Genomic DNA, 27,100 nt, shown 5'->3' on the forward strand with positions numbered 1-27,100 from the left:
CACAGGATTCAAGCTAGCCTGGCTGATGAAGGGTGTTACCCAGAAACCGGTCCCAGGATGCTTGTTTCCGGTTAAGGGAAGACCTGGCTTTACAGTTTGGGCTAGACTGTTCCCATGAGGTACAGGGTCAAGACTGATTTGCATATAGCTGGGTCGGAACTGAGGTGGCAAAGTGAGCTAAAGAATGATGATGGATTCAACCCAGATCTGTGAATGGGGTGAGAGTCTGAAATGTTTCAGCACTCAGTTCATCATCTCCTTGTGTTTGGTTTGTTCGCCCTACGTTAGTAGGGTATGCCCAGACTTGGATCCCTTGCTCACTTTGCCACTGGATTCAAGAAAGCCTGGATGATGAAGGGTGTTACCCAGAAACCGGTCCCAGGATGCTTGTTTCCGGTTCAGGGAAGACCCGGCTTTGCAGTTCAGGCTGGACTGTTCCCATGAGGCACAGGGTCAAGACTGATTTGCATTTAGGTGGGTCAGAACTGAGGTGGCGAAGTGAGCTAAAGAATGATGAGGGATTCAACCCAGACTTGTGACTGGGGTGAGTGTCTGAAAAGTTTCAGCACTCCGTCCATCATCTCCTTGTGTTTGCTTTACTTCAGGGATCATCAGAGAGGAGCCCAAGAAGGACATGGGTATTTGAAAGAGTCATTAGAAAGAAGAGATTACTATTGCTTCTCATTGATGATTAGATTCCAGCAACTGCATTGCACTCCACATTAAAGTGACTACCCTGCAAGCAACTGATATGGTCACCAACTTGTTTGTCTCAACTTGGGTTGATGGGTGGGGGCGCAGACGCTCTCCCACAGACTGGGAGCCCTGTCTCACAGGTGGGAGGCACCCGATTACTCAGACGACATCAGTCAGCATGAATGAATGCGTGTGGGGGGCAGATACCTAACTAACCACAGTATGGAGGCATGGATTATTGTCACTGTTTGCTAATAGCGCTGATAACCTCTTTACATCTAGGACACCTTATAGTTGCACTCAGAGAGGAGCCTGAGAGCATGGTCCTGTCTTCTTGTTACCGTGTACACTATAGTTCCATCCAAGGGGAAAGACGGGATGGAAAAGATATAGAATTGAGTCAATCTGAGTTATTTTTGGACACATGTGATGCACCCCTCTGCCAATTGCTGCCTAGTTTTTTAACAGTTATGTCTTATTTCACTATATCATTGTTACCTGATTAGGAACCCACAGCCTTTTTGTCTCAACTAAAACGACAAATGTGATAAAAAAAGGATTTTAATCGGTAAGACCGTAATGTGATCCACATATGATCTATGAACCCTTTAAAAATTAAGGTTGTAAGGCCATTGAACATCTAAGGAGGGATTTAAAAAGAAAGAAGAAAGGAAATCTCTCCATTCATCTGGAAATAGGGCAGAACCATTTGTAAATATGAAGAATAAACCTAGGACAAACTCGTCTTAATGAAAAACGATATATGGCTTGCCAGAGGAGAGGGTTTACATTAACTTCCATTCCTGATATTGGTGCTATTGTATGCACAAAAGTCCATACGTTGAAAGTATTTCCTAAACTTGTCAAGGTCATCTCCTTAGCAGAGATGATAGGCACAAGAAAAAAACTCTTCCAGTTAATCAGTTTCATGTCGGTAGTGGCTCTTAGTCGTAAAGACCTGGGAGCCATTACAGAAAGAGAAATATTTAAAGACCTCCCAAAGAGAATATCTCAACATATAGGCATTTAATGGAAGAGACCCTAAAAATGTCTCTTGACCACAGCATTTTGTAAGCAGTACTAGTTTCAGAATTACTATAACAAACTGCTAGGATAAAATCTGCATAACTCCAGTAGCATACCAGGCCAGTCCAGGTGAAACTTTGAGTTGAATATCTTGGGAAGAGACTGACTGACAAAACCTTACCCAGTGGTTGTTGAATTGCCATAGAATGGATAGGTTTATAGCTTTTTGAAGGAATTGTCTCAAGACAGACTGAAGTGACCGGAGACTAAGGACCTCATTAAGGGATAAGTGGTAAGGTGATAGCCACCAAATAGACTGATGGCCTGTCCGTTTACAACTACTTTCTCTGGTAAGGTCATGCACTCTATGTTGAAGGCGATGTATTGGATGTTGACACTGCTTCCAACAACTCCATCATCGTTGACGCCCTCTAGATGACTCCAGCACCGACTGGAATGACGTCAGATGAGCTGCCTGATTTAGGGCAATACTGATTGAACAGAGGTCTTCAACTTTTGCTCTAACATTCTAACAGAGCTTGCTTTTTCTTCGATGCCATAGAGTAGCCCAAATTCTGAGAAGAGAGGTTCCATTTTTGCATAAATACACAGCCAGTACTATTATGAATCGGAACCTTCAGTACTCCTTCATCCTACTCCTATGATATTTTTCTTTTCCTGTGCTTTTCACTTCTCCCTGATCTTGCCTGTTAAGTGTGAACTCTAACCCCTCCAATCCCTTTTTGCTCTCTTAATTGGAAACTCTGTTTACCATCTTACCCCGCCCATTGGCAGCCTCCAGCCCTCATGTTCACCCTTCTCCATTGAAAATTTCCATCCAATAGCTTCCTCTCCATCGGAAGCTTCCACGCCCCCCATTTCCTTTCACAATTGGAAGCTTCCATCCAGTCTGTCTCCTTACCATTGGAAGCTTCCACTCCACAGAACCCCTTTACGTTTGGAAGTTTCAACCCCCAATATCCACGTTCCATTAAATATTTTCTTCCTACCCCCTTTTCCATTCGAATCATCCATCCCTGATGGGCTGTGAATGTAAATATATTCCGCTGTCGCCCTGTCAGCCTTCCTGTACGTGACAGCGATGATCACCGGGACTCGGGCGACACAAGATTATTTCTGTTTTATTATCGTGTTCTTTTGCCTCAAGTGGCCACTTTTTGAAAATATGTGAAGCAAAAAAACAGTAACGAGCAGCAACACAAATTCCACCGCAAAGAAAATAGCGAGTTCAGAATTCATTTAGTTTAGGAGAGAGAGAGAGAGAGAGAGAGAGAGAGAGAGAGAGAGAGAGAGAGAGAGAGAGAGAGAGAGAGAGAGAGAGAGAGAGAGAGAGAGAGAGAGAGAGAGAGAGAGAGAGAGAGAGAGAGAGAGAGAGAGAGAGAGAGAGAGAGAGAGAGAGAGAGAGAGAGAGAGAGAGAGAGAGAGAGAGAGAGAGAGAGAGAGAGGAGAGAGAGAGAGAGAGAGAGAGAGAGAGAGAGAGAGAGAGAGAGAGAGAGAGAGAGAGAGAGAGAGAGAGTGTGTGTGTGTGTGCGCGTGTGCGTGCGTGTACGCGCGCACCGACGTGTGTGTCAATATATAGAATACATATATTTGGGAGCGTTATTGAGGGCGAACCACGTTTATTCCATTTTGTGCTTGTTTTCCATTTGTTGTTATAATATGCTGCCATGATTATTTAGAAGGCAGTCTCTGGGCCTGTTTCCACCCTCACTTCTTTCAGGCTGGTGGCTTGGTGTTTGGTGCTTTCAGTGTTTGTACGCTCATCGGTGGTCTGAGCTTCCTCCTGTGTATGTGGTGTGGCAGGATATAGGCGTCTGCACTGGTAATTTGCACCAGCTCGAGCAAGGCTATTTCTGCTTTTGCTCAGGGAGTGGGTTCGCCGGGGGAGCCCCCGGCACCCAAAAAGCCATGGTTAAATGAACAACAAGAGACTTCATGCCGATGAGCAGTCCTGCAGTTCCCCCAGGGCACAAGCAGGCATCCACTTCTGTCAGAAAAAACATGTGAATATCAAGGAACCCCTCAGGCCTCAGGTAAACATACAATGGAAAATAGAGCTCCCAGGCAATAATTAACATATGCAATGCAAGAAATGAGTTCAGAAAATGGAAGAAAATGGAAGAATTAAGAAACAATACATTTTAATTATATAAACAAATACATTTATATTGTAATTTAAAATCATCAACCAATGACGTTCATTGATGCATATCATAAAATACTTGATTAAAAAACAAACGATAAATGGCAGCGGTGGTTTCTTCGACGCGCGTCAGGACAGCTGATCACAGCAAAAAGACAGAAGTGGATGCCTGCTTGTGCCCTGGGGGAACTGACAGCAAAAAAAAACCAAGCTCACGCGGGAGGAGGAGGAGCAGCAGCAGCAGGGGGAATGAGGGGGGTCTGCACTTGCGGGAGCGATACTTGCTGCCATATGGCGGCACACGCTCCCGCTAGTAGATCGCCTCACGTGCACTCGTTGCCCTTTATGGCAATGGAGCGCGTGCGCGTTTTTGGCTGAAAAGCCAAAGCGATCGGAAAAGGTCTGTTTGCCTATGCAGCGCCTGTGCGCTGCTTAGGCGAGATCTAAAAAAGACATACAGATCCATCACAATCTCCAGTTAAGAACCCATTGAACACGACCAAAGTACTGACAATGACCGCACGAAACACTCAGAGCTGAGCTCCTTCGGTATGCTTCCAGGGCATAGTTGTTTCAATGTGCTTTACAGACAAAGCAAAACTCAGAATTAGCGGAAAGCAATTCAAGTGTTAATGATGCCTACGGGCAGGGGGCCCTTAGTGGCCATTTGCATCGTTTAATTGGGAAGTAAAGAAGTGCACCAAGGGAGGAGTTAACACGTCTTCAAAGAAAATAAGCTTCAGTGAGACTCCGGGAGCTTTTCAGAAGGGCACGGAGAGAGGAGTGAAAGACTAGCCCCATGGAAACTCACTTAAATTCTGTAGGTCTTAAGAAAGTCAGAGCTATATTTACAGAGGTATTAAAAGACACCCTCTGGGACGTTGGTGCTACTTATATAATATTTGGGACATGTTCAATTCCTTTAGATACTGTAGAATTATATAAAGCTTACATAGAGCGGATCCAATTATTCGGAGAGGGCTTTGTAACTATCATGCCAGGGACTCACTTGAAATGCATGCCCTTGAGGCTCACTTTGCATGACTGCTCTGGAACCTATGGGATTTTTATAATATATCAAAGAGAATTACGTTGAATACCCTAACATTTGTACTTGCTGGATGACTTCCCTCCTGCTCAGTTTACACTGCATGTCTTTGGTTCCTGGCATAATGATACCTTTTTCTATAATGATTGCAAAATGTATTTTAATAACTATCATTTGAATGAACGCTTCCTCCATCCCCCCTCCCACACCCGATAGCCGAATGACATGAATCGTCAATCTCGAATGCTGCCTGAATAGTGGAATCTTTATATGTGAGTCATTAGGCACGTGTATATATAGCACTTCGGAAATCACTCTGGCAAGAGGCGATGATTAGGTAGTGTGCATTCCAGGAATTAACTCTGCACCTACCTAAATGCTGGATGATACTGGATAAAGGTTTTCTAGCACTCTGGATCTTCAGACCACTTCCAATGGCTTCTGAATGTCTTTCTGCGTCTAAAAAAAGATGAAGGAAAAAAAGCATCAATAAGTGTGAATTATTATATCTTCCTGTTGTGAATCAGAACGGTGCGTGTACTCTACTACGGCTCAATTATGCTGAACATTTCTCCAAAGTGGGACATTAATGTACATTTTTTAAAAAATATACTTTTTATGCAATGTAAATAGCAAACCCTCGTTTACTAAATGCGTTACTCCTAATTGTCACTAGCCATGCATGATAGATGCCACGTTAATTATTTAAACTCTATTCCACTTCTAAGAAGAATATTAATCCCTTCATTTGACTTCAGCAGGTAAACGATTAGTGCAATTACAGAGGGGATTCATCACTGAGCCATAGGGGAAGCAAGGCGACCAGGGGCAGAAAAGAGTCAGCCTACCAGATCAGTCTTCCCCAGGACATTAGGAATGGGGGACACCCTCACCCTTTATTAGGGCAAAAATTCCTCGCGCCTAATGGTTCTTCTCGAATATCTTACGCTCTGTAGTGATCCCACTGTATTGATATATTTAAATAAGGACAACCCTGGAATGTCCACATTTAAAGAGATAACAGTCTTTGGTTTCGATTTGTCCAGACGCCAAGATATTTCAAGATTTTTTATTGGCTGCCATCTTCTGCAAATAAAAACACTGCCTCCAACTCCAAGGAACAACAGAAGATATAGAATTCTTTGTAAGGAGTGAGTTGTGATGGGCAATATATTAGCATTAAAAAGAACATTTATTTCAATTACAGTAGCACGTTTTTGCATAACAAGGTAGGTAAAGGGAATGGCGTGCAGCCAGCAAAAGGAAGCATCTTGCTTGGAAGCTAGTGCAATAGCATATCCTAGCGCCTGTCTAAAGGTGAGGGGGCGGTAGAAAGGGTATGTTATGAAACCGTGTTGGCAGCCTTTATCTATATATGGGGGATAGGTGTTCTCTAAAACAGCTTTGCTTTTTGGCACATCTCGTAGGAGTGACTGAAGATGTCTTGCACAGAGATTCTATTTATTTAAATAAGGAACCCGGAGTCTGAGAAACTGGTGAAGATGCAGGGACTGTCGAGATGTCTAAAGTACCAATTAAATTCTGCAAGCACTGTCTGCCTCCTTCGTTGTAGTTGCAGAGGCGTGCAGCCTTCTTTTTCCTGCCCAATGGGAAATATCACCCCTTTCCATTCACCCACAGAGGTTATCACCCCATTCCAAGCCCCAATACCCTTCATTATGGTGGGCTCTCATTAATGGTAATATGGTAATAGAAGAGTACAATGTGGGCGATATGGCTGATAAGAGCAGCGAGGTAAAGGCAGCAGTGGGGTGTACAGGCTGCTCCTGCTGACATCAATGCAGAATCTCCTGCCTGCTCAAACACAGTATATTGGCAACTCCTTCTGTTGCCACACAGCAAAGCAGCAACTGCCTACTGCAACACAGTCATCAGCCAGTCCTATGCAACAGCATAAATGACAACACCTTCCTGCCCCTAAATAACAAAAAAACCAGTAACCAGTCTGCTTGAACCCATCCTCGGACAGATGCTACAGCTAGATACCATGCCCTCACTGCTGCCACACAGCATGTGGTACTTGCTTACAAGGAGCAAACCAATATCAAAGTCCATCTTCCTCAAAAAAAAACTGCCTCCTTGACTGAAGAACCATAACAGAGCATTACCCAGTCGCAGTAAATCAGCATCTACCTCATGGTGCGACATAGAAAAGCTAGATCCCATTCCTGCTACTACAGCAGCGAACAGTGTCATCCATAAAAGTAGAGAACAAACAAAGGGTCATCCTCTTGCTAACACACATGAAGCACGATTGAAAACCATCATATGTCATACCATGTTGAGATCCTCTAAGAACTGGATGCATGGAGAGTCAATACCGTCTCAGGCCCAAGCCTGTAAATACTATGCAATCTAACACATTGGGATATGGGATCACTTCACTGTGTAAATTCCAGCTGCCTCCCCCCCACGGACTCTGCCACAACAGAGACAATCGGGACTCACCGGAGCAAGGAAAAGGACATAAGCTGGAACCAGGTCGTGTGTTCACTGCTGGAACGGCAGGGAATGTCGATCCGCGCCTCGATGCCTCCAGGGCTGGAACTGTGGCCTCGGAGGTGAGCAATCTCAACATCGGCCAAATCATGCCAATACTAAAAAAAACAGGCTCTGACTCATATGATCCGAATAACTTTAGGCCTGTAATCAATCTCCCATTCTTAGCCAAAATCCTTGAAACATGTGTTCTTCAACTTAACCAGGACATGAACAGCAACACCCCGCTTGACGCTCACCAATCGGGTTTCAGAAAACGTTGCAGCATGGAGACAGTGATCCTGAATGTCATAGATGATGTCCACAAATCACTCTATACGGACCGATGCTGTTGGCTCACACTCCTGGGCCTATTGACAGCCTTCAACGTGGTAGACCACAAATTGCTCATTACTGTACTCCGAGAAAGGGCTTGAGCGGAAGAGGTTGTCTTACAGTGGTTTACCTCCTTTCTGCGGAACCGCTCCCAAAGGAAAAATTAAAAACTTCACGTCTGACCTACTCCCCATAAGCAGGGGTGTCCCCCAAGGATCAGTCCTCTCCCCATCACTGTTTAACATCTACAGGACCCCCACACCACCATACTAAAAAAAGCCAACATCCCCTGCCACTTCTATGCAGAGGATACACAAATCTACCTAGAAACCTCCTCCATCCGTGACATTCACAGACTAAACAACACTCTAAAGGAAGTCCAACACTGGCTATCCCTCAACCACCTGAAACTCAACCAAGACAAGACGGAAATCTTACTCATATCCAACAAAATGCATACCCCCCAAATCACTAAAAACCATTGATGCATTCAACTGCAATCTCATCCCTGCCAACACCGTAAAATCACTGGGAATCACTCTGGACCCAAACTTAGACATGGTCAAGTATATCAAGAACACTACAAAGAGCGCTTTCCTCAACCTAAAACTATTCAACAAAATAAAACCCTTCATCCCTCCGAATGACCTCCATCAGGCCATACAATCCCTGGTTCTGTCCAGACTGGATTATGGGAATGCAACCCTCACAGGCATAGCAAAATCTCACCTAGCTTCCCTCCGATCAACTCTAAATGCAGCAGCCCGGATAGCAAAGAAATACGAACACATCTCTCCCGCTCTCAGGGAGCTAAAATGGCTCCCAATTAAAATGCATGAAAGCTTCAGAACAGCTTGTCTCACACACAAAGCTCTGCACACGGGCAAACCTGCCTACCTGGTTTGACAAGGAATCTGAGGAGTACTAACACTCTACCTCTCATCCCTCTGAAAACTCGAAAACAAATGACTTTACCACGCTCCTTCTCCGGTAATGCACCCAAAATCTGGAAAGCCATCCCAGTCTATATAAGGACAAACCCCTCCTTCATAAAATTCAAAAGCCAGCTCAAACCAACGCAGAATCTTGCCCATTGGAGTATATAGTCACGTCGATAAGAAGACTTTTACATCACCTACCTCTTGACTAGAGCCTTTGTCCCCCCACCCTGAACATGATTTGTCACAAATCAATTTGTTTACTATTGTTTTATTCTGTATTCAATTGCTGCCTTTATCCCCCCCTCCCTGAACAGGACTTCTCACAAATCAATTTATTTACTATTGTGTTATTATTATTTTACTTTGTACTCAACATGACAAAAGGTTGTAAAGCGCTCCAATACCTTTGGGTCTGGCCAGCACTATATAAAACTGTTAAAATAAAATAAATTAATAAAACATTGCTCCCTTTACTAAGGCTGGAGTCACTAAGAGATGTATTTCCAGAGAAATAACTATTTTCTGAGACCTGATCATTTAAAAGCTGTGTAGTGAAAGGGTTAATTCTGCTGTCCAATGTTCGAGACCAGACGATCAGTGTCAGCAGCCAGATAGAGCTGCAGTGTTGGAAGTAACGGGGAGCTCTGTAAACTGCAGCACTGCTGTTCTGTCTGAGACCTGAGTTAGTTGGGTCCCTGTAACTGGAGGACTAACTACTCTTCCTAAAAGTGTGAGCATTTGAAACATGTGTAATGTGAGGAACAGTTCTGCAGGAACCTTTAGCATGTCGGCCAGTGTAACACAAGAGATAGCTTTGCTGTCTGTCCGTTTGCATAAGCTTTAAACCCCAAGGAACAGACCTGTCTTTTTGTCGGGATGGAGTCTGCCATATGTGCATCAGGAGTTAGAGCCACATTGTCTGATACATAAACTTTTAACATCCGTCAAGCCATGTGTTTTGGTTTAGATGTTTGCCAGCTGGGGAAGTGGAGATTTTTTAAGATGCTTAGGGAGGGGTCAAAGAGAAAAATTGCTATCAAAGCGGTGTGTGAGATCTGATATACTGGTCCGGGTTTATACCCTGTAAACATCGCTCTACAACTTGATCAGCCACAATATTCTTTAATAAATTGGGTTCATCCCTACTGCTGGCGCTTACGTAGAACTTGCAGCTGGTGCTTCTGTCACTATATAAAGCAAAGTGGTCAAATGTGAAATCCACAGCAGGCATAACAGTCATCAACTAGACGATTCCAATAACTTCCAGTTTCATATTTGTGCACTTTTAGGTAAGGTATATTCTAAAAAGAATGTATACGTTTTATCATCAAGGTTGTAAGATTCAGGTTCATAGCTGTGCATTCTATATTGACATAGCTTGCAATAGAGCATGATTCACTAATTCACTCATCCAAACTACAAGTTTACCAATTCCAGAAATTGCTTTCCTGTTAATAAGAGCATATCAAACAACATGCTTCTTAAATCCAGTATTCTATTTTTTGACCTTCTGCTGTTGTAAGACAAATTCATAGGGCATTACATTATCCCACTGGATGGATGTTGGCAGGGGAGCCACCGTGGTTGTAGGGCCCACGGACAGGAGGACTGTGGGCCTCCCCCTTCAGCCCCGGTCTTTAAGAGTTGGGGATGCCCTGGTGGGACGAGGGCAGCCACTCAAAAATACAAATGAATAAATAACTAAATAAAAGTAAAAATGAGCCCGCTCCCACCTTTACAATAGGGGTTACATTCATGAGCTGGTGGGTCCCAGACACAAAAGCAAGCACCCACTAGATAAGAAAAAAGTACACCAAATAAGAAAGGAATTAATAATAAATGAGCAACCAGCACCACTCTTCTGTAATTCACTGCTCCTGGTAAGAAGCGTCTCATAATGCCCTTAATGGGCTAATTAATATACATTATGTGTATAGTCGTACCCCAGCTTGGACAGGGGCATCTTCGGCATGTTATTTAAGTGTTATGGGGAGCTGCAGGGAATGCAGCAGCCCACCAGATATACTTAACCCTGTGTTTTCTGGGGTCTTTATAACATGACCCCAGTAAAAGTGGATACATTTTTCAACCATTCCCAGAAGTCGAGCTTTGCCCTACACAATGAATGCAGGGACTCTTGTGGTTGGATGTATGACTATTACTTCGCTGAGGTGTGCAAAAGAAAGATTATTACCTGTTTAAATTGTTTACATAGCTAATAGTCTTAGTCACAAGAGAGGGTTTTCAGTAAGTAGGAAGTTTTGGCGCTCAGCTAAATTTGCCTGGGTGTCAATAACGTTATATGTAGATATGGTGCTAGCCAGGTAGGGGAGACCTCTGTAACCCCTCTGTGTGTGTGGGAAAATCCCACAACAATATCGTACTACCAAGTCCTGGGCACTCACATACAAGAGTAATTAGAAAAATTCACTAAATGTCAATGGGAAAAATCAATTAAATAAAAATCGCAGAGGAGTTGTTTCTTGTTTCATTTAATTTTCTTTGCGTTGTCAATCAATCAGCATAGAACAACCAGCCGACACGTGTTTCGGCAGGGAAATGTGGACCCCCGACTCCTCAGGGCTGTGCTGGTGTAAGCAAGGCGGCGTAATCGAGATGCCGGTGAAAATTCCATATCGGCAGGTCTGTACCGCTGGGTGTGTTGGAGCTTCCCCAATCTGTAGGGTGATCTGAAAACACGGTTGCGAGAATTATATGGAGCCACAGTAGTACACACGGGTGTGTGTTCCAAAGTGTTACATTTGAGTAGAATGGTGAGCTGTATTCCCAGGCTTCGCGTCAAATCTCACTAACCTCACTAGGACCCTTAGGTTTCCGCTGTCAAACCCTCAGCTTAACCCTGGATAGCTGTGGCATAGAGCAGGAAGGTTTATACACAGGAACGAGTGTTAAGCATTTAAACAGACCCATGGCAACTGATGAAGAAATCAACACAACACTCAATAAATCCACAACCAATTTATAAAAATAGATTGTATTTTTATAAGAATTCAGATACTATAACAAAAAAATTCACAGGAGGGTTCTGGAGACATAGATTTTACAATCAATAATAAATCAATGCAACTTTACTCAACAGCGAACAAGTCTTGGTAAAGTCAACAAATTAGACACCAAAACATTTGCAAGGAAACCTGGGTAAGTGTCAATGCGGTCGGCTACAAGTACTTGGGGCAACCAACTCCGGCAGGAATCTAGCATGTTCCTCAAAAGCAGTTACCTTCATAGAAGAAGCAGCCAGGTACTCTGTTTTGTAATGGATTACTACGGAGTGTTCCTAATGCAAGGTATAAGGATGTTGAAGGTGCTCTAAAGATATTGTGGATGCAATGTGGTCAATGGGGGTCTTCCTGCTGGAATTCCTCAGTCCACAAAGATGGTGAGGGGGTCCTGGTTGCAGGATTGACGTACCATGAAGTCCTCTCTGGTCTGGTAAAAGTCCAGTCACCACTAAACTACAAGACGCCCGTTGTCACATTCACAGGCCAATTCTTCCTGGGTCGATAACTCACCTTCTGAGGGTACCAACAGCACTTACCTCAGGGAACTTGGGTGCAACTCTATGCATTGGGTCTTGGTTCTCAGTGCTGCACAGGGGCGGTGGTAGTGGCTTGCAGACTTTGGGGTACCAACTTGCTCCAGCAGGCTTCTTTAGCTGTTGTGTACCTGTGCTGCAAACAGGAGGACAGTCGGCTGGCCCTTGGAGTTCTCTTGGCTTGATTGGGCTCTGGAGATCGCTTTGTCATAGTTCCTCTATTCGCTAGCCACCATTTATAGTGCTTGTCTGTGCGGCCTCTATTTGCTGGTCTCTTGGTGCCTAAGGGCAGTCTTTCTTTGGCCCTTTTTCCAAGGTAGAGCCCCGAGGTCTGGATGCCAGGGAGCCCCCTTCATGCTCACAAAGAGCCCTTAAGGCAAGATACAATTGGTAGCCAATGGGCTAAAAGGTTCATCCTACCTGAGAACTACGTCTTGTGCAGTTTTGCTTCTGACTATCCTAGGATGCACCATTCTGCCCACTCTCAAGATGGCAAGACCCCTATCTCGGAGTTCAGAACACCCTAGCCCACCCCCGGATTGCGGCTATGTCACGGCTACATGCCATTGGGAAAACAGTTTGGCAACTGGTTTCCCCTCTCTACCTCCTGTGTCAGCCAGTCTAATTTAACAATAGGGCAGCCCTCCCCACTTGATGTTACACATCTGCCCTTCAAAGGTGGCTTCCCCTTTCAAGACGGCTTTTTGGGGCTAACACCCAAGTGGGCTACCTGCAGGAGGGAGATGACACCTCCCTGGCCTGCAATTGCTCATTGTTTTCCTTCCTGAGAGTCATTCGCACTTCTCTCCAGGAGGGCAGAAAGCTGTCTCATGGGGCTGGCTCCATATGTTCCCAGGAAAGACGAAAGGTTTAAAGGCACCAATGTGGCAGCTAGTAACATTAATTTTGACTTGAAATACAAGTCAGGCTTAAGGGAATGAGTTGTCTGATACCTTGGAGTGCCTACTTTGGTCGCACCGTTCAGGAGTTACGATAGTCGGGGGGGGGGTCACTGTGTAACCCTCTACTCTCCAATTGGGCGACAGTTTTACATCTTTGGCTGTCAGGACATACCAAGTGTCTGTCCTGTCTGTGTCAAATGCTGCATGGTGCCTTTAAGGCTCAGCAGGCCTGCCAGAGAGGTGACTTACACACGTCATGGGGAAGTGGTGGCTTTGCAATTGCTTTCAATGGCAAGCCGGTCTAGCAGTGCACAACTGCTCTGCTAGTCTTCAAGTTGATAATGATAATTAAATACATTTGATACAAAAATAATGTACATCCCTAGTGGGTTGTCACAGGATTATCGATTTGGAAGTGTGCTTTAGATAGATTTGGAGGTAGAGGCCAGCTCAAGGGACTAACCGTTTTTTTATGTGTATGTAATGTAATGATTATGGCGGAGGGGAGTTAATTGTTTTTGGGTGTACAGCATCCACATGATATGGGGCTGCAATTTCTATTTGTTTGACGTTTATATTCTGCCTTTGTAGCCCTGATGTTAGTCAAGATCCTTTGACTTTACTAAAAGGATATCAATTATTTATTTAATTATATCGATTGGTCGGTTATTTCATTCACGTTGTTCTTCAGCTCACTACAGCACAAAGCATGGGACAGCCCACTTCAGCCACTGGATGACTTTGTTTTGAGTGGCGACATTATGTTCTTTCACAAACAGAGTAGCCCCCTCCATGGTCAGGGACTGCTACGGCAATGTGTGCTTTTTGAGACCAAAAACGAGAGGTGAGCAAGCATGTGAAACAAGATGGCAGCCTCCCGGTAATTCTCTGTGAAGCCTGGATTATCGACAATTAAATTCTGCATATTAGGTGAGTTTACCTGCTAGGGTCTCCCGGGTGCTGTGTGTGGCTGGTGCTGCATATAGGTATTGTCGTTTGGAACGTTTCTGGAAGTCCTTCTGGTGTTTTCCTTCTTGAGCCTTTCACTGGTCTGGCAAGTAAGGTGCTGCCGGAGTTTCCAGTCAGGAGGGTGGAATTACTTTAAGGAAAAGGCCTGGCTGAGGCCAAAACCACTCCCACAGCTGGTTTTACCTGCTGCACGGTCTTTTTCACAAGGATTGTCATTTATTTGTTACTACAATTCAATTTAAGCTGTGTTTGTCCTTATTGCAGTTTAATTATCAAAATGGAAGGAAAAAATGTGCATGTTGCGAATAAAAAACTCAAATAAAACATTTGTCGTCTACCAGTCAAGTCAAAAATTGTGGAATCTGAGGAACCTTCATTATTCAATTTAGTAGAGGAACTACAAGCAGTTTTTTCTAATACAGAAACTATTGCGTCAGAAATTGAAAATATATGCAGACATGGCTATTTTTTCTATGAAGGTCTGTGTAATAAAAATTGAGGATAACAAATCAAAAAACAACGGTCTAATGCCTATTGCAGCCATAATTTGTCTGATTAGTAGCTCATTATTTGATTTAGAAAATTGCAATAAACAGTACAGCCTGTGTATCTTTAGTTTGCCAGAGGATGATGAAGGCAATAACTGTAAGCAATATTTAGAAAAACTGTACTGCGTCTTTTACACTTCACATTTCCCCAAAAATGTGAAATTAATAAGGCGCATAGAATCCCTTCACATCATAATCCAAGCCAACACAAACCAAGTCAAAAGATCTTTAAGGTTTTGTGGCATCATCATCATCATCTTGGGATGATCTGGAAAGCAGCATGAGCTATCCTGTCAAAGATGGTCAATGTTATTAACATTTTCATACACATAGACTTTGCTAAATAAAATTTAAATACAGAAGGAGTTCACTGACCTCAGACGGCGACTGAGAAGCTGTGATTTTATAAGCTGCCTTTTTTACCTATTTACTATGAGAATATGGAAAAACGGGTTTTCCAAGTCCTTACCGCACTTTGATGATCTTTGTCTCTACTTGGTTCAACAGTTACCGCACCCAATGGAAAATAATGTGATTGACAGTTGATCACTATGCTATAATTATTGTTAACTCAACTACTTTTCCAAGTTTTTCTATGAGGGCATTTTGTCATGGCAGGTCACTCTTGCATATGTGTTTGTGAGCTTCTGGAGCATTATTCATGTTGTTATGTTGTCTTTTTTATGTTTTTCTATGTTTTCTTTTTAGTGTTTGTCTGCATCTTTCCTTCTCTTCCTTTCACTTAATGTTAGAGCTACTTCTTATTTTCTCAGTCTACTTGCTTCTTTCTTCTTTACTGATTAAACTCTTCTATAAAAATGGATAATATTAAAGGTATTACATTTTTGTTTAGGTTTATGACACCTTGTTAAAGGTTTTAGATTATTAAGCAAGACAAAAAGCTGATATTTATTTACTTCAGGAGACTCCTATAGATGATACAGTTTTATCTTTTATGAACAAAAAAATGTGTTGGTAATGTTGTTTCTTTCTCCTGAGCTTAAAAAGAATAATAACGTCTCAATTCTTTTAGCAAACAATTTACATCTTCAAATACTAAACAAATGTTCGAATTCAGAAGGTCGTTACTTCAGAGTTAAAGTTAAAAATTGATAACACAATTTTGCACCTGATTAACGTGTACAGTCCAACAAACGATGTGCCTCATTTTAATCGGAAGTACTAAAATTAGGAAACGTTTAGCTTATTATTGGAGGCAGTTTTAACCTCATATGTAACCCCTTCTTGGATAGAACATCTCAAGCCAATTATCATCCTCCTAAGACTTATTTCACTCAAATCCTTTTTTGAAACGACCAAATTCATAGATATTTAGCGCTTACATCATCAAACAGATAAACAATTTACATTTTTTAGAATCCTCATAATTCCTACTCTCATATACATAACTTATTAATATCCGGTCAATTATTCCATTCAATGCTTGATCCTACGATCCAGAATATTGATATTTCTGATTACGCACTTATTCAATGTGATTTACCACCTAGCTCCACTCAACAATCTCAAGGTCGATGGCACATGAATACCAATGTTGTCCTTAATTAAAAAAATAAAACAAAGCTTTTGTCCGTACTATGTGATTATTTTTCTTTTAAGCTTGAATGTTCTAACTCAATTGTTAATAGATGGATTGCATTTAGGTCATATATCAGAAGGGTGACAATTTCTATTTTATCGTATATCAACAGATCATTTAACTCCAGAGTTAAAGAATTAGATAAACAAATAGCAATGTATGAACGTCTCTATATCATATCTAATGACATCAAATATAAATTGCAACTACAAAAGCTTTATTATGAATTAAACTCGACATTAAGCAAGAGGGTCGGCATACAAATGTCTAATAGCAAAGCTAAATTTTGTTTTATAACTAATCAATCTAGAAGACTTTTGGTAAATTATCTCTGTATTAAGAAAGATAAGAATCAAATTAATGCAATCCATAATTCTAATGGTTAAATTGCTTTATATCACAAAGAAATAGTTAATGAAATTATGAATTATTGTTCAACTTTACATAATAAGTCTCCATCTAGTGATATGTTGCATAATGATCACTTTTTAGAGATGTGTGGTTTATTTAAAACTACTCAGTCAGCTAGGAATAAATTGGATTTACCCGTTACATTAGAAGAAGTGCAATTAGCTACTTAATCCCTTAAATTTCTTGAATCTCCCATTCCAGATGATATTCCTGCTGAATTATTATTTTTAATTTTCTCCTCACCTTTCACCTCCATTTACTCAAGCTATTTACTCACTTCATTAGTACGGGATCAACTTCTGGGTTCTTTACTGAAGCTTTGATTATAGTTCTCTAGAAACTTGACAAAGACACCTCTATTGACTCAAATTATCGACCTATTTCTTAAATTAAACAAGACTGTAAACTTTATGCAAATATTCTTCCAACCAGGTTGGCCTCTGTGCTTAGTGCTATTGTTCATATTGATCAATCTGGTTTCATGAAAAATGGACATTCAGTAAATATTGTAAGATTACTATTTCATGCCATTGAAGTTGGACCATCATTACAGCTACTATCTGGTGTTCTGTCATTAGATGCGGAAAAGGATTTTGATAAAGTCAATAGGCAATATCTTTTCCATACCTTATCTGCTTTTAACTTTGGAAGGTCGTTTATTCGTATGATCTCAGCTCTTTATCATGGTCCGGCTGCCAAACCTTTCATTATTGGTCACATTTCTAATCTAATCTGATGATATAATCTTATATGATGGTAATCCTGAATTTTCCATTCCTACTCTGTTAAATCTAATTCACAAATACTCTCAGATTTCAGGATATATTCTAAACAATAATAAAGCAGAATTATTTCCTTTGAGTGTTTATTGTACCCCTAACATGCTACCAAACAAAGAAATAATATGGCAAAAAAGTATATTATCTTCTACCATAATTAAAACAAATCAATTACTTAAAATTGTGATTATATTGTCAGTCATGTTAAAGAATAATTTCATAAATAGTCTACCTTATACTTATCCCAGTGCGGAAAAGTTGATTCTATTAAAATGGTTATTGCTCAAATAATTTCTACCTCCTTTCTATTATACCTATTGAACTTCCTCTTTAGTTTTATAAAAATATAGACAAATGTATTTTTTAAATTTATATGGAAAAACAAATCTCCAAGTAGAAGATATAAAAAAAAATTCAAAATGGCTAAGAACAATGGGGGTTTGATTTACCAGATTTCCTTAATTATAGTAGAGTGTTTACTTTAAAACAAACTTGCTTATAGTTCCATCACTCAGAGCTGTCTAATTTGCCTTCATGGCTTCTTGTTGAACAAAGTTTGATTTCTTCATTTCCTTTACCTTCTTTAATCACTATGGCTAACTCTGCTGTCCTGCTAAAAAGATCTGTAATACTAAAGTCTACAGAATTAATATTACAAGATTTAGTCTTGATTTTCCAATTCCTGATTACACTTACCTCAAATTTATCATTATGGTAAAATCCTTCATTTTGACGATCCTGTACTAAAGCTAGTGTTTTTTTATTTAAAAGATAATCATAATTTTTTTGTCTTTTGATGAATTATAACAAATATTTAGAATGCAGTCGTTAGATAATTATACATATGTTAACTTTTGTTTAATTAAATCAATAATTCATTTCCAAATAATGTTCCTCTAAATGCTACTTCAGATGTAAAAAGGTGCATTTAAACAATTGCTTCATCCTCACATTATGCACCACTATCCCATCCTCCGACCCCCAGCGTACCTACCCTTGCTCCCCCTTCACTCCTAGCTGAACCGTCTACTTCCAGTTCCCCCTTCACTGTCCCCTCTTCCACCCCTATAGCCTCTCCCACCTCCAGACACACTGAAGTTGTAGTTCCAATGCTAGTTTCTCTTCCCCCATCCATGGCCTAATTCCCTTGTCCAGTTAGATCACCCTACCGCATCTGAACTGTCCCAGTCCTCCAACCATAGTAGGCTGCCCACTACCTTAGCCCCCATGCTAGCCATCGACGAACGCTATCCTACTCTACTCTCCACTACAGACCCAGCGGCCTTTCACCTGTTCCAGATTCCATTATAGCCCGTCTGGAACTAAAAATCAACAGTATTCTAGATGAACTCTCCTCACTATGTAAGGACGCTAAGATTTACTACAACCCTCCTCATACATCCATAGCACAACTCTGATCTAGGCACAAACATGCACTCTGATCCCTTTCCTTCCTCTATCCCACGCCAAACTATCCCTGATACCCACTATCACCTCAAACCTAGGAGCACCACAACTGGAACGTTGCAGCGAGAAGCTGAAACACTGAGCAACACAAATGACAATGCCTCAAGCCATTCGTGCTACCACAAGATCCCAGTCATCCTTGGCACCAGTAGGACTAACAAACCTCCATCCCTCATCCGAGATCATTACCCACGCCAAGCAGCATGCTATTAAACTGTCAGAAAGCAGTTAAGAATGCCACTGATATATCCAAAATCATCTTATGACACAAAATCGACATTGGCTTCTTAACTGAAATCTGGTACATTGACCACTCATCCCCTTTTATCAATCTCCTCACTCCATTGCATTGGTGGGATAACAACTCGTCTCTAAAGTCCCCGCGCCGATAAATTTCATACCATCTATCACCAACAGAGTTTAAAAAAACAGTTCTTCGAAGATTTATCAGACCTAATAACGCAAAACTCCCTCAAGGGCAGCATGGACATCATACTAGGAGACCTAAACCTGCATCTGAATAATGCCAAAGATCCAAAAGTACAAGTTCTATCCTCCCTCCTTGAAGCAAATAATCTCACCCAAAACTGCAATACGCAAACTCCCATTAAAGGCTTTACCTTCTATGCAATCATTTCTAAACATAACTCCATATCCCTCCACTCCATCCTACCCATGGACTGGTCTAACCACCACCTAATTTATTTTGATCTCAAAGTTAATCAACTTAAGCTCCACTCCCAAACCATCCGCCCCAAACACTGGGCAAGAAACACACATCAAGCCCCCCAAGCAGAACTAGGAACATAAGTCTGTTCACAAATCCTTCTGCCACTCGACCTTGCCTCCACAGACAATCTCGCCTCCAACTACAACACAAAATGGCATAACTCCTTGACTAGATCGCTCTGTGGAAACTCAAGCATCCTCTCCAGATCCTGGTTTAACAAAGACTTTAACAAAGAGAGGTGACTGCTTAGACTGACTGAAAGATCCTGGACAAAGCAACCCTCACACCTTCGAGCTAAATCCCTGTAATACAAAAAATACATCTTCAGAGAAAAATCCTCCTTCATATGAGCCCAACTTGAATAATCTAGAAATAGACCCAAAGACCTCTTCAACCGCATCAGACAACAAACCTTCTCCTTCCCACCTCACTCAAACACTAGCCTCACTAAGCGCTGTGACGAGTTTGCGCATTCTTGTCTGAAAAAATAGCAAACATCGAACTCTCACTGGACCCGCCCCCGCCAATCTCCATACCACAGACACCTCATCTAGCGAAGAGGGCCCATCCAATGCCACACTGCCATCTACTGAAGACCCCCCAAATTTTGACTCTCAACCATCCAGGACACCAACCTCAACCACCTGTAATAGCAAAATGAGGCAACATGGACAGAATTTCACACTATCCCCGAAGAAGTTGTCTTCAAAATGCGTGCTGGCATGAAGCCAACCTCTCACCTCGCCGAACTTCTTCCTTCCAAACTTGTGAAAAATCTCAAACACATAATCACTCCTTCATGAACTGAAATCAATAACTTATCCTTATCCAGTGGCTCCATCCCAGCCTCCTTCGAATTCTGCCAAGTCACCCACCTCATCAAGACACCTGATGCTGACCAGAATGCCCTCAATAATTGCAGACCCATAGCCAAGCTCCCTCATCTTGCCAAAACTATCGAAAAATATGTGCTTGCACAACTCAACAATCACATTGAAAACAGGACAAAATCTTCCAATCTGGGTTCAGGAAAGGCTGCAGTACAGAGACCGCAACACTGAACATCACCGATGAACTACACAGGTCTCTGGACGATGACCAGGCCTGCCTCCTAGTCCTCCTGGACCTCTCCATGGGCTTTGATTCTGTCAACTACGACATTCTCCTTAACACCCTCTCACAACGGGCAGGCATCTATCGGACAGTCCTTCAGTGGTTTGCTTCTTTCCTGAACCAACACTCTTAGCTATTTTAATTAAACAACTCCACCTCAACAGCAACGCCAGTCTCACAAGGTGTTACCCAATCCTATCTCCTGCCTTATTCACCCTTAAAATGGACCCCTTACAATGATCCTGAAACAAACCAGAACGGCCTACCATTTTTATGCAGATGACACCCAACTCTACACCAAAATGTTGTCAGCTAATGACATCCAACAGTTAAACAATACGTTAACCATAGTACAATACTGGGTGACCACCAACCACCTTAAGCTCAACCCTAACAAAACTGAACTCCTCTTAATCCAACTGAATAGTCCTATCCTATTCATATCTGGCTAGGCAACCTCACTTCACTAAATTGCATATTAGCCATTTCCAACTTTCTTAAATCTCTAGGGATTACACTCGACAGATACCTGAACATGAACAAACACATTTATGTCTCAGCTAAAAGTGCCCTCTACACGCTATGGCACCTTAAAAAAAAAATTCCATCCACCTCGAATACCTAAAGACCATGGTGCATCCTTAGTCCTCTCCAAGCTGGACTACCGTAACACAAGGATCACCGGCTCCCCTAAATCTCACCTCATCCCTTTCAAAGATACACTCAACACAGCACCTAGACTACTCTCTGGCGAAAGCCGCTTTGACCACATCATTACCACACTTCAGAGACTCAACTAGCTACCAATCACGGCAAGATGTATATTCAGAACTGCCAGTATAACCCGATCAGAGTTCATCTTTGTTGGTTGGAAAGGCTAAATTGATGCTGGAGTTTACCAGATAATCTTTTGGTTCAACCCCTTTGCTAGAGATCTTGCACCCCAGGTAGGTTATTTCTTCATGTAAACATTTGCATTGGTCAGTCTTCACAGTGAGACAATAACTTTACAACTTCTTGAGTACTTTCTCAACCATTTCTGTGTTGGTTGCCTCACAAACCAATACATCTTCCTGGTAACAGGACTCTCCCAGAATGTCTTTGAGCATTGATCACATAGCCCTTTGGAACACTGAGGCTGCAGAAATTAACCCAAAGGGCATACGTTTGCACCTGTAAGCACCTAGGGGTGTGACAAAGGTAGTGAGATCTTGAGACTAAGGATACAACCTTATCTGCTAATAAGTGAACGCCAATTCAAGGGTTGACAAAATGTTGGCTCCCCTTAAGGCTGTGAACATTTCTGTAATTGTGGGTACAGGAGATCTGTCCACTGCTACTTCTTTGTTCATCACTCTTAGTTCAACACATATTATCACCTTGTTGCATACTACCACAATAGGAGATAAACATTCCTTGGCATCAACTGGTTCAATAACATTCTGATCACATAATTTCTCCAATTCCATTCTTAGTGCATCTTGTATGTTCACTGGTAGTCTGCAGAGTTTGGGTAGCAGAGGGGTTGCATTAGGTTTTAACTTAATTTTGGGGATGTAGGATTTTAGGCATCCTAGTTTTCCACTTTATGCTTCTGGGAACTTGTGTACAAAACAGTTTTCCTGGATTGCCTGAACTTGGATTTGTGGTGAAGAATGAGGGTCCAGAACTACTTCCAAGGTTTTCTGTACTGGCCAACCTAAGATGTTGTCACCGCTCTCAGAGATGTACACTTTAGTTAGGGTTTTCTTCTCACCATACTGGATGTTCCCCACAAAGTAGCCTTTCATGTTGATGGGTTGGCCCCAATATCCACCGGGTTGTATGTCCATGTTCATCAACTGGACCCTATTTATGAACTTGTCTCTGAATGACCGGTCGGAAATAATGTTGTCACATATTTCAAATACTTTAGAGCTTTTACATATTTATGGGGAGGGGATCATCCTTGAGCCATAATTCTTCCGGTATTCGATCTATGTTACAGTTTAATAAGAATTGGTCATGGATGCGTTCATCTAATGAAGCACCAAACTTACACGTTGCTGCTAGCTTTCTTAGATCAGACACACATTCTTCTATGCTCTTACACTTTCTCTGGCTCCTCTTACCAAAGTGATATCTTTCTAGAATGATGCTTATTCTAGGTAAAAAGTGTTTATTCAATTTCATCACATATATTTCATAAGCATTAGAATCTTCTAACTCATTCTCTGATAGATCTGGTAGGTGTTCCAGAACCTCCTGCCCTTCTGCTCCTAGGCAATGTGCTAGCAATGTTACGTTTCTGTCAACATTCATATTTAGACTACACACTATGAGGTAATTGTTAAAGACCTTTTTCCATGTACTCCATAACACCATAACATTGGGGGCTCATCCGGCCTGTTCATGCAGAATGGAGGTGGTGTGATATTTTGCATTGTGAAAGTTACACAAAAAAGGGGTTACAAACAGCTCCACAGGGTAATTTGTACAGTGAGTTGTTACAGGATAGCAAATACAAAACTACGTGCTATATAATGTTGATCAGCTGTACACTCAGTCCCTAAAGCAATAGTATGAGGATCATGAACACTGTGGGTCTCTGGCGCAATAGAGTTATGAATCCCTGTTCCTTGTCTTTTGATCCACTGTACTTAGAAGCTAATTTGGCCACTGTGAATCCTTGAAGAAATCTATTTCCATTTCATTTTAAAGCATTGCTTACTCATACTCAATAGTGTGTGAATCACTGTTCCTTTCAATGTGGTTAACTGTGTTTAGAAAATCCAAAACCTGGATTACTGACACAAACCAATAGATAGATTATTGACATATTTGCATTGGTTTCCAGAAAAATGACCAAAAATGCACTAGGTTGGCGTAATAACACACCCATCCTTTCCCTTTGTATTTTTATTTCTTTCAAGCCTTCTTGCAGAGGCAGACAGAGGACATTGGGAAGCAAAGCAGCTAGGAGGCAGGAGCACAGTCAGTAAAAGTATATGAAGTCAGCAGCAATAACTGCTAAGCAGGCCCCAAAGCGGTACTGGTACCAGCATCAAGTTCCCCAGCTCGAGTCCAGCGTGCAAAGTTAGGCAGAGCTGACTGGAATCCTCAGCGCATCGCATTCGGCCTGCAGAGTCAGTCAAGGCTGACAGGAATTCTCAGTGCACATGAACGTTCCAAATGGCCTGACCTGCCTTGGGGCTTATAGTGAGGGGAGCACTGACTGCGGGGAGGGGCTCAGAGAGTGGCTTGGAAGAAGCAACAATCTTGGATATGAGTGGCCATTAAAGTAACTGTCTACTAAATATAGTCAATCCCCCAGGAGGTGGCCCACACAGCAATTTCTACGGCAATTCCAGGCACAGATAAATGAGTGCAGATTATAGTTTTAGTCACAGTCAAGCATTGTGGTGGCACTTCAGAGTGGGATTAAGGCTGGGAAGTGCTGAGATTTAAACAGAGCAATGGGGTGATGGGTTCTTGACATGCTTTATATAGACATATTTCAAAGTTTGCCTCCTGAAAACAGCACGCTGCTCACAAGCACACTACTCACAAGCGAAGGCACTACAAGCACAGTTTAGATTAATGCACATTTGTTAAGACATGTACAGCCTCACCGGGAAAGTTGCCACAAATGATCTCTCGCTTTCTCCCCGATCACCTTCCGAGGTCAGTCAAACCCATGTCTGTACTGGCGTGTTGAGGTGTTCTTCAGCACGATCCCATCCTCTGTCACCAGTGTAGAAATGTAGAATGAATGACCAGGAGGATGATGTGCTTGGAGGGGTTTATTATTAACACCCTAGCCACAGCACGGATTCAGCTCGTCACTGAGGGGAACACTCTCTCCACAGTTGGAATGTCATGTCGGAACGTTCTAGTCACCCAAGGAATAGAGGGGGGACATAGGCAATGGGAGGAACCAGCGTTGGGAACACCACAGCTATCTATTTAAAAAGCATAAACGAAATGTGGTTGTGCAGCAAATTGAGAAAGCTGTCATGGTTCAATCACATTTCAAGTCTCATCTTGGCACTAGAGTGCAAGGACCTTTGGAATAAATCCAGAGTCAAAGACTCCCTCAAACCTGCAACGGTTAAAGGACAATCTCTGAGGTCTCTGATAACACGGTTCCTGGTCATTAAATCTCATATGCTCTTTAAAGATGGACAGTCTCTTCCCAGCACTGAAAAGGTTGCTGTACATCAAATTTAGAATGGGCATTTTCCCCATTAAAACTGTTAGCAAAATCTCATCTCACAACAGCGAGGAATCTGCCCTTTGCAACTGCAAACAACGTGGGCTGATCTTTATTCCACTTCATATTTCTCTGCACACAGTTCCTATCAGCCAGGAAAGAGTGTGTAAGACCTTGATTCAACAGTCACAACATAAGACATTGCAATGCAGCCGAGAACATATGTCAATGCAGCAGACTTTGAGATATCTTTCGGGCCAGTAGTATTATATATCTACACCGCATGGAAAGCAACACCAGCCGGAAAGCTTTGTTTCCTATTTGAGCTGGACATAGTTGTTTGTTATATCTGTGAATCTGCACCCATATTATATTTTTAAGAACTGCATACATACTGCATTTCTGTCATTGTACATAGTCTGAAATGTCTTTGGTGCAGCAGGATCATATACTTGCACTGCATGGAAGGCTACAGGATGTATCACCCAGTATGCATTCTTACCTACTTGAGAAGTGGGTTTAGTTGATTCTTATAACTGCGATTTTGCACATACATTGTTGGATCATGAATTTCACATGTATGGGGAATGGTTGCACACTTTAACATGTGTATGTTGAGCATATGTTCTTTTTTATTATGTGTCGTGGTATTTTTAGTCTTTGTTAACACTGCAAGTTGCAATACCCTGTTAGTTATTTATTTTGGCAGTCCAACCAAAAATGATTTAGATTAGTCTGTTGTACGTTATTTTCTGTATTAGCCGTGGGTTGATTCACCAAAGACCTCCGAGTCTAAATTGTAAACTTTTTTGCATTAAGTTATGTTTTATTGTATGGCCTACATATGAAAAACAGAAACAATAAAGATGCATTAACGATAGCCTCCTGCAAGTTACAGCATTAGCACCCAAGGTTTTTTTTTCAATTTCAATTTCAGTTATTTCTATTGAGATCCAACAAAGATGGACACGGTTTTCTGCTGAATTTCCAGATAAATCTTGAACATGTTCCTGATCTTTGATAACAGCGAAAATCGCTAAAACTCAGGGCTTTTTAATGACCTGCATTTTTCCGTAGCTCACTGCCTGAGTGCATTCAGATTTGTGTATACATAGTGATAACGGATGAACGCTTAGGATGTGTGGTTTATAAACCGTCCAGCAATGATTTTCCCTTCTTTGGAAACTGGTCTGGTTGACAGATGCATCAATTGAATTTGAACTAGTTCTAGATTTCCCTTTTCACGAGTGAGCAATGTTTTTCAAGATGATATAATTAATCTAGCTTCTATCTGAATCATAACTAGTGAACTTGAACCATTGCTTTATCTACTCAAGGTCTTTTCCTTTTAGGTACCTTTGTTAGGCACACATTTACTCACAAAGGTTAATGTTATTTTTTTGTGATTTTCTTTAGGGTATTTCCTTTAGGTGATTACGCTTTCGAGCGTGCTCATTTTTTTTAATTTGTGAAGCTAAGAGTATCATTATGCATTGGGAGATCTTCAGACAATGCCTCAAAGTGAGAACTCTTCCGACCTGTTTTTTAAAAAAAAAATCCAAACAATGTCATCAATTCTTTTGTGGTCTTCATTTGAGTATTTTATAGTAGCTACATGTAATAAATAATCATTTGATACATGTGTCTTTTTACCTGGTGCGAATTGCTATCTCCAGCTAAAATATTTTAGGTGGGTATCCGAATATGAGGTGTGTAAATCATACACATTTTGACAGAATATTTAACAATGTTGATTTTCTCTCATAAAAAATGTGGTTTATGGCACTGCTTGCAATTGAAGTCAACAATAAGTCTAGATGTATTTGAATGCGTGTATTTTTTAGGCTCATACTGTATAAACATGTTTTGCATGTACATTTTGAAATATGCAAAATATTTGACCTATTTTAGATCCAAGATGCTATTTCTTTCAAAAGTATATTGGTTAAAAATGTAGATATTTTATGTCAAATGATAACAAAGATACACATTGAATTAAATAGATCTCACTTTCATTATTGCAGTATTTATATGAATAGCAACAGCTAACCATTTTTCTTTGCATTTAAATGTGGATTTGTGAATCACATTATTTGCTAGAAATATGAAAGCTACGATTTGGT

General features: G+C 41.5%; 1 protein-coding gene across 4 annotated transcripts in view; it reads right to left on the reverse strand.

The window, feature by feature from the left end:
- MTA3 (metastasis associated 1 family member 3) overlaps positions 1-27,100 on the reverse strand; it is a 771,323-nt gene that overhangs the window by 245,465 nt on the left and 498,758 nt on the right. For all 4 annotated transcript variants that reach the window (XM_078649696.1, XM_078649694.1, XM_078649692.1 and 1 more), the window contains exon 15: positions 5,307-5,393. In XM_078649696.1, coding sequence (XP_078505822.1) covers positions 5,307-5,393 — 87 coding nt within the window. The remainder of the gene's footprint in view (positions 1-5,306; positions 5,394-27,100) is intronic.

The sequence above is a fragment of the Lissotriton helveticus genome, chromosome 6 (genome assembly GCF_964261635.1).
Source record: "Lissotriton helveticus chromosome 6, aLisHel1.1, whole genome shotgun sequence".
Classification (NCBI taxonomy): Eukaryota; Metazoa; Chordata; class Amphibia; order Caudata; family Salamandridae; genus Lissotriton; species Lissotriton helveticus.